Source organism: Suncus etruscus, chromosome 7 (genome assembly GCF_024139225.1).
Source record: "Suncus etruscus isolate mSunEtr1 chromosome 7, mSunEtr1.pri.cur, whole genome shotgun sequence".
Taxonomy (NCBI): domain Eukaryota; kingdom Metazoa; phylum Chordata; class Mammalia; order Eulipotyphla; family Soricidae; genus Suncus; species Suncus etruscus.
In genome coordinates, this window is record NC_064854.1 from 110926953 (window position 1) to 110945045 (window position 18093).

General features: G+C 38.1%; 1 protein-coding gene across 1 annotated transcript in view; it reads left to right on the forward strand.

Annotated features, from left to right (window-relative positions):
• The first annotated feature begins 259 nt into the window (after window positions 1-259).
• The window catches only part of LOC126014385 (cadherin-related family member 3-like), a 101198-nt gene continuing 83364 nt past the window's right edge, over window positions 260-18093 (forward strand). The window contains exons 1-2 of the mRNA XM_049777674.1: window positions 260-293; window positions 13765-13961. Of these exons, the coding sequence (XP_049633631.1) occupies window positions 260-293; window positions 13765-13961 (231 nt within the window). The remainder of the gene's footprint in view (window positions 294-13764; window positions 13962-18093) is intronic.

An 18093-nucleotide genomic window follows, 5' to 3' on the forward strand; every position in this document is an offset into this window, starting at 1 on the left:
CTGCTATTGAGAGCTTTATCTTGAATCAGTTTGGTACCAGGACAGAGTTCAAGACCTTCTAACCCTGGTGCCAGAGCGATTGTACAGTGAGTAGGGTAATTGTCTTGCATGCAGCCAATTGGGTTCACTCCCTAGACTCAATATGGTCTCCCAAGCCTGCTTAAAGTAGTGCCTGAGCACAGAGCTAGAAGTAAGCCCTATACACTTCTGGGTGTGATCCCAAAACAAAAACCTGCACTTGGAGACTTGCTGTGGGTCTATGGCTCATGAAAATGAACTTCCACATTTCCCAGGTGAGAGGGACTGTCGCCTTACACACTTCACTCTAATCGAAAATTTGCAAGATGCAAATTTTTAATGAGATTACTAGAAACTTTATCATATATTAGGCAGAACGTATTTTATGATTTTATATAAGTGCTATATAAATCAACCTTATTTTACTCTTCTAAGGTTAACTTATATTTTTCCAGGCATGGAGAGGTTTCACTCTGTTTCTTCCAATCTATCTTTTCAACCAATCATTTGATATAACAGTGTTGGAGAGTAGAGTGTCTTTTGGTTTTGTTTTGTTTGTGGTTTTGTTTCTGTTGGTGCCCAGGAATCCAAGGCCAGGACCTTGTGGACAACGCATTCTACTGCTGAGCCGATATACAAGGTGTTTTCCTTTCAATTTTTTTTTAAATTTGTAATTTATTGTTTTGTTTTGTTTTTTCGGCCACATCCGATGACACTCAGGCGGGTTACTCCCTGGCTATTTGCGCTCAGATCACTCCTGGCTTGGGGGAACATATGGGACGCAGGGGGATTGAACTGTGGTTCATCCTAGGCTAATGTGCACAAGGCAGACACCACCCTGTGCCAAAGCTCCGGCCCCTAAATTAGTAAATTATAGACATACAATTCACTTACCAGAGTGTAAGTATTCATATGTTTTCAGAGTATACTCTTAAATAATTCTACGATCAAAGTTTGCCAATGTCCCTACACCACAACTCATAAGATCTTTCTCTTCCACTCCAATTACTCCTCTTAGGTAATTTCATTTCGTTTTATTTTAATTTTTAATTAATTTATCAATTTTTAAAACATCTTTATTTAAGCACCATGATCAACATGTTTGTTGAAAAATGGGTTTCAGTTATAAAAAAAAGAACACCCCCCCTCTTCACCAGTGCAACCTTCCCACCACCAATATCCCTCATCTCTTTCCTTCTCTGTTGTCAGAGGTTTGTTCATTCTCATTAGACACCATCTATTTCCTTCCTTCTTTTTCTTTATTACCTCTAGGTGATGTATTTGTCTTTATTTATGACTTGCTTTGCTTAACATGACACCCTTAAGTTTCATCCATGTTGTAGTAAAATATTAATATTTCATCTTTTCTTATTGTTTAGTAGTATACCACTATGTGTATTCACAATACAATCTGTTTTGCTTTGTTTTTGTTTTGGGGTCACACCTGGCCATGCTGAAGGTTTACTCCTGGCTCTGTGTTCAGGAATTATTCCTGGTGGTTTTGAGGGGACCATATGGAATGCTGGGGATTGAACCCAGGTTGGTGGTGTGCAAGGCAAATGCTCTACTCACTGTACTAACACTCCTGCTCCCATCATATATTTCTTATTCACTTATTTGTTGTTGGGTACTTGGTTTGTTTCCAAATCTTAGCTATTGTTACCCATAAATAATAAAAAAATAATGCCACAACGAGCACTGCAGATACGCTTGGTATATACAATGCTTTGACTATTAGATAGTTTTGCACAGAAATTTTATTTTAGTTTCCTCACGAAGAACAAGATCTGGTCAGCTATCTCATGTGCCTATATTTAATAGTGGCAGTTTCCTTTAGATTGGAGCTAGCTCTCAGGTTTTGTATACTCTACTATGTCCCCATATCCTACACCAATTGATTAGACATTACTCCAGTAAAGGAGTACATCTAAACTTTAAAAGACTTCTCTTATTCTTCTTTATAAATATATAGCTTCTCAATCTTAATGATTCTGATTTACATGCTAGCATTTTAGCATAGTTTTAGGTATTTTTAAAAAAACAATTATTATGATCCAGCTATCAGCCAACCATCATTTTGAACCATTGGGGGGATTACACCTGGAGGTACTCAGAGGGTTACTCATGGCTCTGCACTCCTGGTAGGCTCGGGGGACCATGTGGGATGCTGGGAATAGAACCCAGGTTTATCCTGGGTTGGCGACATGCAAGGCAAATGCCCTACTGCTGTGCTATCTTTCCAGTCCCGAATCTTCTTTTCCTGGACTTAGAAAATTGATTTAAGATAGAAAGAGAATTTAATATGGAGCTATTCTGTCAGGAAGTTGCATTAATAAAATGACAATTCTACTTAACCTTTTTCTAAGTAGGTTGATAAGCATGGAAGATTACTGCCCTCTTTGAGCTGTTTTCACAGCTGTAAGTGGAAAACTAAGTGTCCTCAAATTTCTTACAATGTAAAAAATATACAGAAGAAAACCTTAAATCAGAGCAATTTTTACTGTAATGGCAACAACAAAACCTCAAATACAGAGGCCGTTGTTGGCACAACCCAGCTAAAGAACATGATAGAAAAATCTGAACTGTACTGGAGGGTGATATGTTAAACAAAGTAAGGTGTAGGGAGAAGGACAATGGATGATTTTGCTCATCTGTGATATATAGAGGAACTAGTCAAGGGAATTCAAAGTATCAACATAAGGGAAATTTTGGTCCTGGATTACAGAACTGAGATGGCACATGGGGGGGGGGAGTTGGTGGGCAGAAATGATAAGGTGGACTTGAAGAACTTTTAGGTCAATGGCTTAGATGTTCTGGACGTTTGGCTCTACGCTCGGGGACCATATGGGATGCTGGGATTCGAACCACCATCCTTCTGCATGCAAGACAAATGCCTTACCACTGTGCTGTCTCTTCGCCTCCCCCCCCATGTCTGTCTTAATGGTCTTAGGAAAAGTTCTCTTCAACTACAGATGTTGTAATCAGGATTCAGTAATTAGAAATTTTGGTTTTTACACAGATTCTATGTCAAAGTCAGGGTGTCACAAAGCATCTTCTGGTTTCATCTGCCTCTAAAGTGGTGATGCAGAGACACTCACCCTGAAGGCAAGTTGTCACTGTTTCCAAGTCGTCGTGATGTCATATAATAACAAGTTGGAATAAGTTGGTACCAGGGCAGCATTAGGGCCTTCCCTGGTAGAAGTTCGATTCCTGGTGCTGGTGCAGAAAACTCTGCTGGTTCAAAGATGGGATCCAAGGTTTGGGGGTGACTGGCCAATATTTGATCAACTGAATCATAAGTCAATTCAGTATGACAAATTAAAAATTTATGAGTTCCTATCTCTATCAGATAAGAACTTCTATACCTAAGACTCCCCCATTTTAATATTCCTATGTCAAAAAGAACAATGCCGCAAGATACCACTGGTATATAGGGGTAAAAATTAGAAGCTAAGCAATTTTTTTTTTTTGCCCACACCAGTGACACTCAGGGGTTACTCCTGGCTATGGGCTCCTGGCTTGGGAGACCATAAGGGATGCTAGGGGATTGAACCGCAGTTCGTCCTAGGCTAGTGCCTGCAAAGCAGATGCCTTTTGCTCCACACCACCACTCCCGGCCCAAAGCTAAGCAATTCTTATAATCTGGTTCTAACATGAGCTTGGAACCCAAGAGAAATTTATATACTAGAATTATCTACTAAACAAACCTAAGAAAAAGAGGGTGTGGAAAATTACATCTACATAAAGAAATATACAATAAGAATTATACCTATTAAGGAAATACACTTAAGAAAGATACAAAGGAAATATAAATATCCCTTTTAAGTCTTTTGAAATAGTCTGGGTTGAGGGAATAAAGTATGGAGCACATCTTCAGCCTGCAACATGGTCTTATGGGGTCTGAAAATTGACCCACAGCATTCATGGATCAGGAAATGCCCTTGAGCTGAGGGTCTCTCAAAAACCAAATTGGTAGCGAGCAACAGTCTACAGAAAAGGGAGGTGGAAGAAAAGGAACCTCCAAGAGCTAATCAGCAGCAGCAGGGGCTGTAACTTCTTCCTAGGCTGAGGCAAGGCGAGCTGGGAAGCTGCCCTTTTGCTTCGGGAGCCAGTGGAAGTGTTTTGGTTCCTGGGGAGTTAAGAACTGAGGGTAAAAAGGGTTAAATAAGGAGAAATAACAGATCAGGGGTAGAAAGTAAAAAGGATTTGCAAAATGGTTAGCAGGGGAGGGGGTAAAAAGAAGGGTTATATATAACAGGAGGAAGGACTATATACAAAACTAGACAGATTATGTACAATAGAGATGGACATTAGACAGATAGATACAAGTGGCCAGATACAAGTAGACAGATACATAGACACTCACACATATAGACAATGAAATAGATCCATAGGTTGTATAAACTATTATTAAAATATTGTAAATTGTTAGTAAACAAGGAAATAAAAAATAATTCTGAATCAGTGAAATATAGGTAATTGCCTATTTTGAGATGCTCATGGTATTACAAAATAATGATACCTTGATCAACAATGATCAACAATACCTAATTAAAGTACTTCAGTTAGCCAAAAAATTTTTATTCATATATTTCTTAAACAAATAGTTATTAAAAGCTTCTAGGACTAGACACTGTCATTTTGTTTTGGGGCCACACTGGCAGTGCTGAGGCTTTATTTCTGGCTCAGTATTCAGGGATCACATCTGGTAGAAATCAAGCATCTTCATAACATGCTGGGAATAGAACCAAGGTCTGGCATGTGCAAAGCAATTGCCTTTTCCAATGTATATCTCTCCAGTCCCCAGACACTGTCCTTAATAATATAATACAAAAGGGCACAAATGAGGAAAAATGCCCAATTTCATAAAATATTTGTGTTTGGAATTGAAGAGAGGAAGAGGAGGCAGAAAACGAAACAGTTGATATAGATTATCTATATAATAAAAAGAAGCAATGAAATGTAGAAATAGTGTTGTTGCAATTTTATACTTAAGTAGTCATGAAAGACCTCTCAGATCCACAAACATTGTCTAAGATCTAAAGGAAGTAGATTATCTAGATGTTTATGTGCAGGAAGATGCATTTAAGACCCAGTTAAAGACCCTGAAAAGGGACTTGCTTGCTCTATAGAGGGAACAGAAAGGCTTATGAGACAGGAGCCAAGAAAGTAAGAGAGTTATTGGTAGAACATGAGGCCAGATAGGTAAAGAAAGGGTGGCCTATCATGTGTGGTCTGAAGTTCAGCACATGAACTTGACCTTTTTTTTACATATTAAAAATTATGAGAAGATTTTGAGGAAAAAGGAAAAAAGAAAAAGCATGTTGTTCCTGCAGGACCGAACCACTGGGTGGCATCACAGGGCCAAATATTGTTCAAGGGGCTTTTCAGTTCTCAAGAACATCTGGGGAGCCAATATCCTCCCAATCAGGAAAGAAAGGTGCTTTTTGGCTTTAGTTTTAGCACATTGTAATCTCTACTATAAATTGTCATTTATGTTCATGTGCTTATTGACATCTACACAATCTAAGTAACCCCTAAAAAATCACCACAAACATTGATAATGACAAATTTATTATCTTGCAGTTTTTCTTCTCTTTTTTTGTGGGGGGAGAGGTAATTCCTGGGTTATTATTCCCAGAGCTCAGGGGTTATGCCTTGGCTCTGTACTCAGAACTCACTCCTGGCTTTGTTCGGGGGACCATATGGGATGTTGGGGATCAATCCCAGGTCAGTTGCATGCAAAGGCAAATAAATGTCTTACCTGCTCTGGCCTCTAACTTGCAGTTTTTCAGTTAAGAATCTGATTTAGGGGCTGGGCAGTGGCGCTAAAGGTAAGGTGCCTGCCTTGCCTGCGCTAGCCTTGGACGGACCGCGGTTCGATCCCCCGGTGTCCCATATGGTCCTCCAAGTCAGGAGCAACTTCTGAGCACATAGCCAGGAGTAACCCCTGAGCGTTATCGGGTGTGGCCCAAAAACCAAAAAAAAAAAAAAAAGAATCTGATTTAGTCCTCCCTAAACTAAAAATAAAAGAATTGGCAAGGCTGCATTTTCTTTTGGAATTTCTAAGGATGGATGCATTTCCTTATCTTTTCTAGTGTCTAGACTTCAACCAGCTCCCTTGGTTATACCCCCTGACTCTATCTGAAAAGTTGGCATCATTTTTTACATTCCTTCCCCCCTTCTAATTCTACTTTAAAGGACTCTGTTGCTATATTATCACCCAGGATAATCTCTCCTCTCAACATTTTTATTTACATTCTTGCCATGTAAAAAGTACAATATTCAGAGATTTGAGGATTAGGAATAGAAATGTATATTGTGTCTGAGTCATTATTTAATATGCCCCATTCACTAAATAATTGTAATCTCCCGACCCCCCTCAGCTACCCAAATAGAATGTAAATTTTAGAGAAAAAGAAGTTCCTGTTAAGACTTTGAAATGCTGCTTCAAGAGAAAATAATGGTCAGAAGTCAAAAATTTCCATTTATAAGCTTCATGAAAAAAATTTCCATTTCATTTCATTTTGAGGAGTGAGGAAGTCTCACCTCAGCAGTGCACAGGATTTAATCCTGTTTTTTTCTGTGCTCAGGAATCATTTCTAATGGGGCACAGGGGGCTGGCCATATGTGTGAAGGTCGACTGTGTCTAAGATAGCTGACTTACTCAGGGTACTACCTCTCCAGCCCATTGAGATCACTTCTTAAACAGAAAGACTATATTGTGACCTAAGGCATTTATTTAGAAGTAGATAAAGATATACTTATGATATAATTTATTGATAATTATATATAATTTATGTAAGTAATTCTGTTTATATTATACATGTGACATAATAAGATGATATATAAATTATATATAATTTTTCAACATAGGATAAAGGATGAAATAGCTCTGACTTGTAACAATCTTTACAAAGAGATTCAAGAAATAACTGATAGTCAAGAAAGAAATCTTGGATGGAGGGCATAAGAGAGAAAGAAAGTTAAAATTCGGGGCCGGAGAGATAGCATGGAGGTAAGGCGTTTGCCTTTCATGCAGGAGGTCATCAGTTCGAATCCCGGCATCCCATATGGTCCCCCGTGCCTGCCAGGAGCAATTTCTGAGCATGGAGCCAGGAATAACCCCTGAGCACTGCCGGGTGTGACCCAAAAATCACACACACACACACACACACAAAAAAAGAAAGTTAAAATTTTTAGTTAAAAAGTTAAAAGTAGGGGCTGGAGAGATAGCATGGAGGTAAGGCGTTTGCCTTTCATGCAAGAGGTCATCGGTTCGAATCCCAGCGTCCCATATGGTCCCCCGTGCCTGCCAGGAGCAATTTCTGAGCATGGAGCCAGGAATAACCCCTGAGCACTGCCGGGTGTGACCCAAAAACCACACACAAAAAAAAAAAGTTAAAAGTTTACAGATGCAAACTAGGCTTGTGTACATAGCTGAGGGATATACATACTATCTGTTTCCTTCATCTTCATGAATATACTGGACCTCCTATAAGGCTAAGAATGACTGTGGTAAGAGAGCGGAATCAGATATAAAGTCCTAGTAATAATCATTTAGGAAGAATACATTCATTGCTTTTAGTGACTAACCATTGCAAAATTCTTTGTTTTGTTGTCCATTGGAAAAGAAAAATATTATGTAACAAAAGCTGGCTTACACAGCTCAATAGCTGTCTGAGCAGCTACATAGGAATAGTTTTAATTAGTGAGATTGAGAAGTCAAATTTCAGGGCATTGTTTTAATCTTCGAGTTTTTTTCAAAGAATTTTGAGAGTTTAGTATTAGTTCATCTTACCTTAAATCTTCATTATAAAGAAAAATATTTAGGTAAAATAATGGGAAGAGAGAATAAATACAAAAAAAGAGGGGAAAAGCAAAAACAAAGAATCAAAGTAGGCCAGATCAGTAGGGTGTCTTTTTGTCTTTGAATCCTTTGTGACTTCCAACACTGAGTAATTTCCTGACACTGCAGGGTTAGGCAGAAGTTGTATGGGATAATGTCATAATGTCATTCAGAGAACTATTTTTATCCACACTTCATGCTTCATGTCTAATAAAATAAAATACATTGATGTAATAGGAAATCCTGTATTTCCTATGAGACTGAATGGAAAACTTTCATTAAAACAATGGCCAATAATCCAATTCACTTATCTTTTAAATAGTATGATCTGCTTCCTACAGAGGCTTCTTATCAAGTAATATCTGACTTTAAATACTTGAGAAGATGTGCTACTTACCAAAGTGGACATGTGATAACTAAGAGGGCAAAATTGAGAACAAAAACCAAGGTGGAGTTGATTCAAAGTTCATTCCTAATGTGACTTTTGTCCTTCCTCCTTAGAACTACTTTCATTCTGAAAATGGAAAATTCTGGGGACTTTGGCATTTTCTCTTTTTATCTCATGTCAAATCATTAACTTTTTCTTATCATTACACAGTGAAATATTATTCAACTGTGAGAATAGGTGAATTATTTTTTCAGTTTGCTACAGCTTTGATGGGAATATGAGATATCATGCTAAATAAAATTAGTCAGAAAGTAGAAGATAGGTCTAGCCTCTGGTGCTTGCTTGCTCTTTCTCTCTCTCTTGCTCTCTCCTCTCTCTCTCTCTCTCCTCTCTCTCAAAAAATAAAAGAAAGTAGAAGATATACCAATAACAGATGAGTGGCTAAAGAAACTGTAGTACATTTACACAATGGAATACTATATAGCCGTCAGAAGAAATGAAGTCATGAATTTTCCTATACATGGATGGACATGGAGACTATTATGCTGAGTGAAATGAAGTCAGAGGGAGAGAGAATAGTCTCATTCATCTATGGGTTTTAAGAAAAATAAAAGACATTATTGTAATAATACACAGAGACAATAAAGATGAGGGCTAGAAGGATTGGCCCACGATATGAGGCCTGCCCCAAAGAATGGTGAGTCCAGTTAAAGAAATAGCTATACTGACAACTACCATGACAGTGATAGTGAGTGAGAGAAATAAAATGGCTGTCTCAAATACAGGCCAGGAGTGGAGAGGAGGGAGTTGGGGGCATTGGTGGTGAAAATGTTGCACTGGTGAAGGGGTGTACTTTTTTTTTTATCACTAAAACCCAAGCACAAACATGTTTGTAATATGGTGCTTAAATAAAGATATTTAATAAAAAAGAAAAAAGGGGGTCAGAGAGATAGCATGGAGGTAGGGTGTTTGCCTTGCATGCAGGAGGACAGTGTTTCAAATCCCAGCATCCCATATGGTCCCCCGAGCCTGCCAGGAGCAATTTCTGAGCATAGAGCCAGGAGTAACCCCTGATCACTTCTGGGTGAGACCTAAATACCAAAATACAAAACAAAAAAACCTTTTTTTCTATAATCATTCAAGATAATGTAACAAATAAGAAAAAATGTGTCTTGCAAATTGCCCATCCCAATTAATTTGTTAAAAAAAAAGTGGAAGATAAGTAACATAAGATCTTGCTCATATGCAGAATAAAAGAAACAAAGAAAGGGAGTAGAGAAGTCCCGATCGAATCAAATCCCGAGACATTATCAAAAGAACTAGGAAATGAAATGTGGGCCTAGGGGAAGGAAAGTGTAATAATGGTGGATGGATCTTGAAATACTGGTGTATGGATTTGCATAGTAACTCTGTAACTATGAAAAACTTACTTCAATATTATTGTAAACTGTGACAGTTCCAAAAAAAAAAAGTATTAGGGCCTAGGAGTTATCCTAAAAGGTTAGAACACATGTGTAACATGCAGAGGCCCTAGCAGTTGAATTCCTGGAACCACATGGTCATTTGGTATAGTTCCCAGTGTAGTCTCTTGGATCCTACCTTAACCCCCTCCAGGCACTGTTGGGACTGAGTAATGAACCTGCAGACCCACACAGCTGGGTTGGTTGGAGTGGTCTCCAGCTCCTTGAATAAAACCCCACTCCCCACAAAACAATATGTGATTTGGATCTATCAGGTTAGTACCTAAGTACCCCAGAGTTTTTGTGAAGAAAGAATAAAAAAAGTCACATGGATGAATAAAAGGTCATAGTAATGATTTTATTACTTATTCAGAAATATGTCAGAGGTACTTTTACTTAATGTTCAACATAATACATTCCTTGCAATTAGTGTTCCTGGGGAGTCATACAAATGATAGGCATTATAATATGGTGTGTCAAGAGTCATGGTGGGGAAACAGGGCCACCCTGAAGAGAAGCATCTAGTCTCAGCTGAGAAGGCTAGCAGAGGCTTTAAAGGACAAGTTTTATCTAGGAGCAATGGAGGATGTGTAGAATTTTAGAAAGAAAAAGTATTTTAGAGGCCAGAGTAAAACTACAGTGGGTGAGGCGCTTGCCTTGCATGCAACTGACTTGAGTATGATCCCTTGCGTCCCATATGGTCTCTAGAACATCTCCAGGAGTAATTTCTGAGTAAATAGCCAGGAGTAATCTGTGAGAAGCACCTGGTGTGACCCCGAAAAAATTACCAAACATAAACTATTTTATTTTATTTTATTTTTTGGGTTTTGGATCACAATTGGCAGTGCTCAGAGGTTACTCCTGGCTCTGTGCTCAGAAATTGCTCCTGGCAGGCATGGGGGACCATATGGGATGCCTTGATTTCAACCACCATCTCTTCTGGATTGACTGCGTGCAAGGCAAACATCCTACCACTGTGCTATCTCTCGGCCCACAAAAATACTTTATATGCAATTATAACTGTCCAGAGTTTGCAGTGTTTGCCACAGTGGGCGACATACTCTTTCTCCTGTCATTTTTAGTCTGCTGCTTACTACTAGAATGATCTGGAGTGCAGTAGAAACCTGGAGTGTGCAGTTTCCTCCTTGAAGATGAAAGCAGAGATCAACAGATGGGACTATATTAAGCTGAGAAGGTTCTGTACCTCAAAAGAAATAGTGCCTAGGATACAAGAGCCACCCACCATGTGGGAGAAACTATTCACCCAATACCCATCAGATAAGGGGCTAATATCCAAAATATACAGGGCACTGACAGAACTTTACAAGAAAAAAACATTTAATCCCATCAAAAAATGGGGAGAAGAAATAAACAGCACTTTGATAAAAATGAAATACAAGTGGCTAAAAGGCACATGAAAAAATGCTCCTCATCACTAATCATCTGGGAGATGCAAATCAAAACAACGATGAGATACCATCTCACACCACAGAGATTGGCACACAGCACAAAGAATGAGAACAATCAGTGCTGGCCGGGTATGTGGAGAGAAAGGAACTCTTATCCACTGCTGGTGGGAATGCTGTTTAGTCCAACCTCTATGGAAAACGATATGGAGATTCCTCCAAAATCTGGAAATTGAGCTCCCATTCGACCCAGCTATTACACTCCTAGGGATATACCCTAGGAATACAAGAATACAACACAAAAACCCCTTCCTCACACCTATACTTATTGCAGCACTATTCACAATAGCCAGGCTCTGGAAACAACCAAGATGCCCTTCAACAGATGAATGGCTAAAGAAACTGTGGTACATATACACAATGGAATATTATGCAGCCGTCAGGAGAGATGAAGTAATGAAATTTTCCTATACATAGATGTATATGGAATCTATCATGTTGAGTGAAATAAGTCAGAGGGAGAAAGAGACGCAGAATGGTCTCATTCATCTATGGGTTTTAAGAAAAATAAAAGTCATTTTTGCAACAATCCTCAGAGACAATGAGAGGAGGGCTGGAACTTCCAGCTCGCTTCATGAAGCTCACCACAAAAAGTGGTGAGTGCAGTTATAGTAATAACTACACTGAGAACTACCATAATCATGTGAATGAATGAGGGAACTGGAAAGCTTTTCTAGAGTACAGATGGGGGTGGGGTGGGATGGAGGGAAATTTGGGACATTGGTGGTGGGAATGTTGCACTGGTGAAGGGGGTGTTCTTTACATGACTGAAACCTAATCACAATCATTTTTGTAATCAAGAAGTTTAAATAGAGAAAGAAATATTAAAAAATTTAAATATAGCCTAAAAAAGAATATAGGAAGCGAAGAGGATGGCTATGTAACAAAATTATAAATCTCTGTTTTTAAATAAAAAACAGTAAGTGCTGGCTTACCACTGGTTTGCAATACAAAAAAAAAAAGAAAAGAAACCTGGGATGTAATTACAGGTTATTTTTTCTGTTTTACACCTTCAGAAGGTAGATTTTGGGTGAGGGGCACAAAATTGACTTTTTTTTTTTGGAAAAGGAGATGACAAGTCAAATAAGTTTGGGAATCTAGAAAAGCTAGAATAACTGAACTAAAACATGAAGAGGGGAAAATGGAGAAGTTAAGCCAGCTCAGAAAAGTGAGCAGGGAATTGATCCTGTAGAAATTACTTTTAACCAAATGCAGTGGCTTGATTTTTCTGAGGAGCTTTTCTCAATGCTCATGGCCACTGAAATGCTCCTTTTATTTTACTGTGACTCTAAAACATCAGTTATGTTCTATCATGCTATTTGGATTCTCCTAGAAGTAGAAACCAAGATTCAGGTGCAACTTGAACATTAGAATAGAAAGATGAGATTACCAGGTGGAGGGTAGCCAAAAAAGATGTGCTGTATCAGGGGATACTAACAAGAGCTGGATTCTTCTGGGGAGAGTCATCCATCACTCTACTGCAAAAACACATCACAAACTGAATTAGCTACACTGACATATAAAAGAGTTGAGGTCCTTAATCTTCAGATCCCTGTTAATTTGGAGTTGAGGCCTGTTTGCAGGCACATGACCTCCTTAGCATTTTGGCTTGCCCTATATACAGGCTGTTGTTCATGATTTTAGTAATTTTCTGCACACTGAAGTGAATACAAAGGAAATTTGGGTGGGACCTCACATCTGATTTACATTTCTGAGCATGTTTTTTTTTTAAAAAGAAAAGATATAAACAAAAAAAAATGTTCAAGGCTGCTCGGATAGTTTTTTTCCCTACTTTGCATTCCTGCATATCTTGTGAGAAAACATTGGCTGCCTGTGTTCTAGGCTCACTTTTCAAGAACATTCACATAATGATTGAGATAGGATCTCCCTTTAGAAGCAGTTTGTTTACCATACACTAAAGTATACTTATGAAAATAAATATAATATGAAGCTCTTTTAACTCAAAAATCAGATTGACTGACTGCACACTTTAAAATGGTCCTTGTCCACTTCATGGAGGAAACTTGTCACAAAGAATGGGGGAGTGCAGACAGGGAAGAAAGAGAAGGAACTACTATGACAATGATAGTTGGAAATGATCACAATGGACAAGAACTGGATTCTGAAAGAAGATAACATGATATGCATGATACCCTATCAGTAATGATATTGGAAACAAGAGTCTCTAAAATGAGAAAAGGATAGAGAGAAAGAGAAGGGGCAGGGAGAGAATGAGAGAGGGCAGGCAGCAGTGCTGGAGAAAAACTGGGAACATTGGTGGCAGGAAATGTGCACTTCATGATCCAGTTCAAACTGATGCAAAGATTAACCATCACAGTCTGACTCAAGAGTCTTGGGTTCTGCTGCTTCTAAAACTGTAGCAACCTGAAGTGTTTGCTTGGAAGTAGAGTAATTTCTCATATGTTTTTACCATTTTTGATGAAAGTTCAAATCAACATATTTTAAACCTTTTAAATAAGAAAATATGAATTATGCTTTTCCTTTCTAGTTTTAAGAAACCAAAGTGATAAGAAAGCAATACAAATCTTTATTTTAAAAGTAACATCTTATATTTTCTCTAAGGTGTTCTAGCTTTTCCAAATTTTGCCATCGAAAATGTGGACTCCCTTCTGGAAAATGCCTCCATTCATACATTGGTCGCCATAATTACCGTGACTGTCGCACCTCGAGCTTCCTTGATTGGAGATCCTATCATCATTAACTCCAATCCGGTTGTGCATCCTTTTGTGTTGTCTTATAGATCTACACATCGGTGGGAAGTAAGTATGTTTGGAGACAAACAGTATCACCTGTATCAAAGATATTCTAAAATAAAACTAGCATCTTCCTGGAAAACCTATGTGTCTAAGAAAATACCTGAAAGGGACATTTGCCCTAATCAGACTTCCTGGAGAAATTGTCATATGAGATTTTTTAGAATTAGTAAGAGTTAAATTGATGAGAGAGAGAGAGGGAGAGAGAGAAAAAGAGAGAGAAGGTGGGAGGGAAAGAGAGAAAGAGAGAGGAGAGAGATTCACAGGGAGAGGGGGAAGAATTCAATGAGAATAACTATTTTTGAAGGCCCTGAGGCAAGACAAAGAGGATATGGGACACCTAAAAGGAGCTCATTTTGGCAGGAGCTAAAGGACAGAGTGAGAGGGTAGACTGTAAGAAAGATTACTGGTTTGTGTGCATGTGTGTGTGCTGGGGGTGGGGTGGGGTGGGGAAGTGTGTGAAAGAGAAAAGAATTTCAGGATGACTTCCCATTAAGCATATGGTATAATATAGCTAATTTCTCCTTCTGGGACAAAGCTTAGGCAAGCTTACTGCTTAATTAGAAAATCCGAGTTTTCTAAACTCAGAATTCCTCAAACATAATGTTCAATGTTCACCTGGGACCCTCCGTGTTACCCATGAAACTTGACAACAAGGGAGACCAATATGGCTCTGAAAACCTTATTGCTTTCTGTGCTTTAGAGAAATATGCACTTTCCACCCAAAAGAGGTGGATATAAATTGGTTTTTGACTTTAACAAATTCCAAATAGCCCTGGCAATGAGCAGACATATGCCTCATTTGGTGATTTGATTGCTCTTATATCAGTTAGGGTGAAGCAGATGGTCCTTTGTTCTTCTTAGCTTGATGCCCTGGATTGGTGGCCAGAGCTGTTTTATGTTGGGAGCACATAAAAAGAAAAAGAAAGAAATTTTAAAACTCATAGGGTGAACAGATAACCAAAGTAACTATTTATGAATTACAAGTGGCAGTTGAAAGATACTCAAGTGCAGGGATGTTGGAACCAAATTGCGTGGGTTCAAACCCTAACCATTTTTTGTAAGTTACTTGACCATTGTATTATAATATTTGCCATAAAATATATAAAGTGGGCAGAAGAACAACAGCTCTCTCAATGACAATACTATGTATATCAAATGTATATCAAATAACATGCTTAAAACATGTTAGCATCATTCATGCAGCTTGGTGTTTAATCAATACTATATTGGTGTCACTATTTTATCCCAAGGATTCTCTAGGCTAAAAAAATTTGACTCATTACAAAGAATAGTTGTACTTTGGAGAAATCCAACCTAAGAGGCATGGGAGAGGCTGTGTCATGGGATAAATATCTTTCAAGACAACACAGAGGAAATAGCAAGAGAAAGATTATTAATAAAAACCTAGAAAAAGTGGGAATGCCGACTAGTTTAACCTTAACCTTTTTGGAGAGTGATATGGAGATTCCTCCAAAAACTGAAAATTGAGTTCCATACGATCCAGCTACACCACTCCTAGGAATATGCCCTAGGAACACAAAAATACAATACAAAAATCCCTTCCTTACATCTATATTTATTGCAGCACTATTTACCATAGCAAGACTCTGGAAACAACCAAGATGCCCTTTAACAGATGAATGGCTAAAGAAACTGTGGTACATATACACAATGGAATATTATGCAGCCATCAGGAGAGATGAAGTCATGAAATTTTCCTATACATGGATGTATATGGAATCTATTATTCTGAGCAAAATAAGTCAGAGAGAGAGAAAGACTCAGAATGGTCTCATTCATCTATGAGTTTTAAGAAAAATGAAAGACATTTCTCAACAATTTTCAGAGACAAAAGAGAGGAGGGTTGGACGTTACAGCCCACCTCATGAACCTCACCACAAAGAGTGATGAGTTTAGTTAGAGAACTAACTACATTGAGAACTATCCTAACAATGAGAATATATGAGGGAAATAGAAAGCCTGTCTAGAGTACAGGTGGGGGCAGAGAGGGGAGGAGAGATATTTAGGACATTGGTGATGGGAATGTTGCACTGGTGATGGGGGGGTGTCATCTTATATGACTGAAACCCAACCACAATCATGTTTGTAACCAAGGTGTTTAAATAAAAAATATTAAAAAATAACTAACCGAGTTTAGTTTACACTATACATACAAATAAGTTCTTATCTAATAGAGATTAGAACACACAAATCTCGTAGTGCAATGGAACCTTACACCCTGAACATTGATATAATGACCTGGCACAGGCCTCAGAAGAATGGGCATCCTCCATTCACCCCTGAACCAGGGAAGCTATCTAAGAAACATCCAAGGTTTTTTATAACAACATCTGGAAGCAATCATTTACCAGGGAAGACCCTACCATGGCTCTGACATCGACCGGCTCAAAAGAGACTTCCTTTAACACTAAGAAGACTTGACAACAACAACGACCTGCTTACAGGACAGGGTTCTCTGCATTGCCCTTTAATTGTGAGGTGAAAGGAGAGGACGCTCTGCACCATCCTGACTGCAATATAGGATATGCGGATTCCAGGATCGTTAATACAGAAACATGATACCAACAACAGAGACTGTGTGAAAAATAAAAGTGTATTGGCACTACATGACCTGGATTGGACAAACTAGTTTGCCTGGAGCCTGGAGTTGGTCTTATGCCAGGAAACTTCAGGGGTAAGGTCTCCTTGTATTTAGGCCAAGGCTTTTCCTTTCCATGTCCCTCATATTTTGGTGGACCTATGCAAACAATAATTGCCACTCTAACACCATTTTTACTGTGCTCCTTTGACTCCAATCCTTAAGAAAAACAACCCACTTAAACTTTTGAGGTTAACTTAAACTAATATGCATATGCATGGAAATGTAAAAAAGTACTTTGCCTTCAATGTTTAAGGAGTTACATAAGTTTTATGTCTTTAGATTGCTTTGTGTGCTAAGAAATTTTATGTACTACAATCTGGGGACTTGAGGGAGAAAGCAATTGTACATGGGTTCTGTTTTATTTTTCTTAATGTTCTTTGGCTGAAAGTTCAAAGTTAAGATATAAGCAATGGGACTACTGAGAATTCTGTTTATGGGTGATTGTCCTTCCACTGTAACTTTGCCTTGTCCTCTTTCTTTGCATATTTGTTCTCATAATTAAAAATAAAAAATTAATAAAAAATAAAAAAATAATAAAAAATAAAATGATGACATAAAACCTAAAAAATGCTATTTAATAAAGACCAAAGATGATTGCCCATGATATGCAAAAGTAGAGTGTTTCTTTCCTACTCCAGAAAGTCTTATAATTTATATATATTATATATATTTATATATATAATATATATAATATTTATATATATATACTTTCATATATATATATATATATATATATATATATATATATATATGAAAAAGCTGAGGAGCATTCCTAGATACTCCAAATCATGTGCATGTCATATGAAATAGCATAAAATTTTTAATATTGTTTTCTTTTTTTTTTTTATTTAAACACCTTGATTACATACATGATTGTGTTTGGGTTTCAGTCATAAAAGGAACACCACCCATCACCAGTGCGACATTCCCATCACCCAAGTCCCAAATCTCCCTCCTCCCCACCCAACCCCCGCCTGTACCCTAAACAGGCTCTACATTTCCCTCATACATTCTCAATATTAGGACAGTTCAAAACGTAGTTATTTCTCTAACTAAACTCATCACTCTTTGTGGTGAGCTTCCTGAGGTGAGCTGGAACTTCCAGCTCTTTTCTCTTTTGTGTCTGAAAATTATTATTACAAGGGTGTCTTTCTTTTTTCTTAAAACCCATAGATGAGTGAGACCATTCTGCGTTTTTCTCTCTCTCTCTCTGACTTATTTCACTCAGCATAATAGATTCCATGTACATCCACGTATAGGAAAATTTCATGACTTCATCTCTCCTGACAGCTGCATAATATTCCATTGTGTATATGTACCACAGTTTCTTTAGCCATTCGTCTGTTGAAGGGCATCTTGGTTGTTTCCAGAGTCTTGCTATGGTAAATAGAGCTGCAATGAATATAGGTGTAAGGAAGGGGTTTTTGTATTGTATTTTTGTGTTCCTAGGGTATATTCCTAGGAGTGGTATAG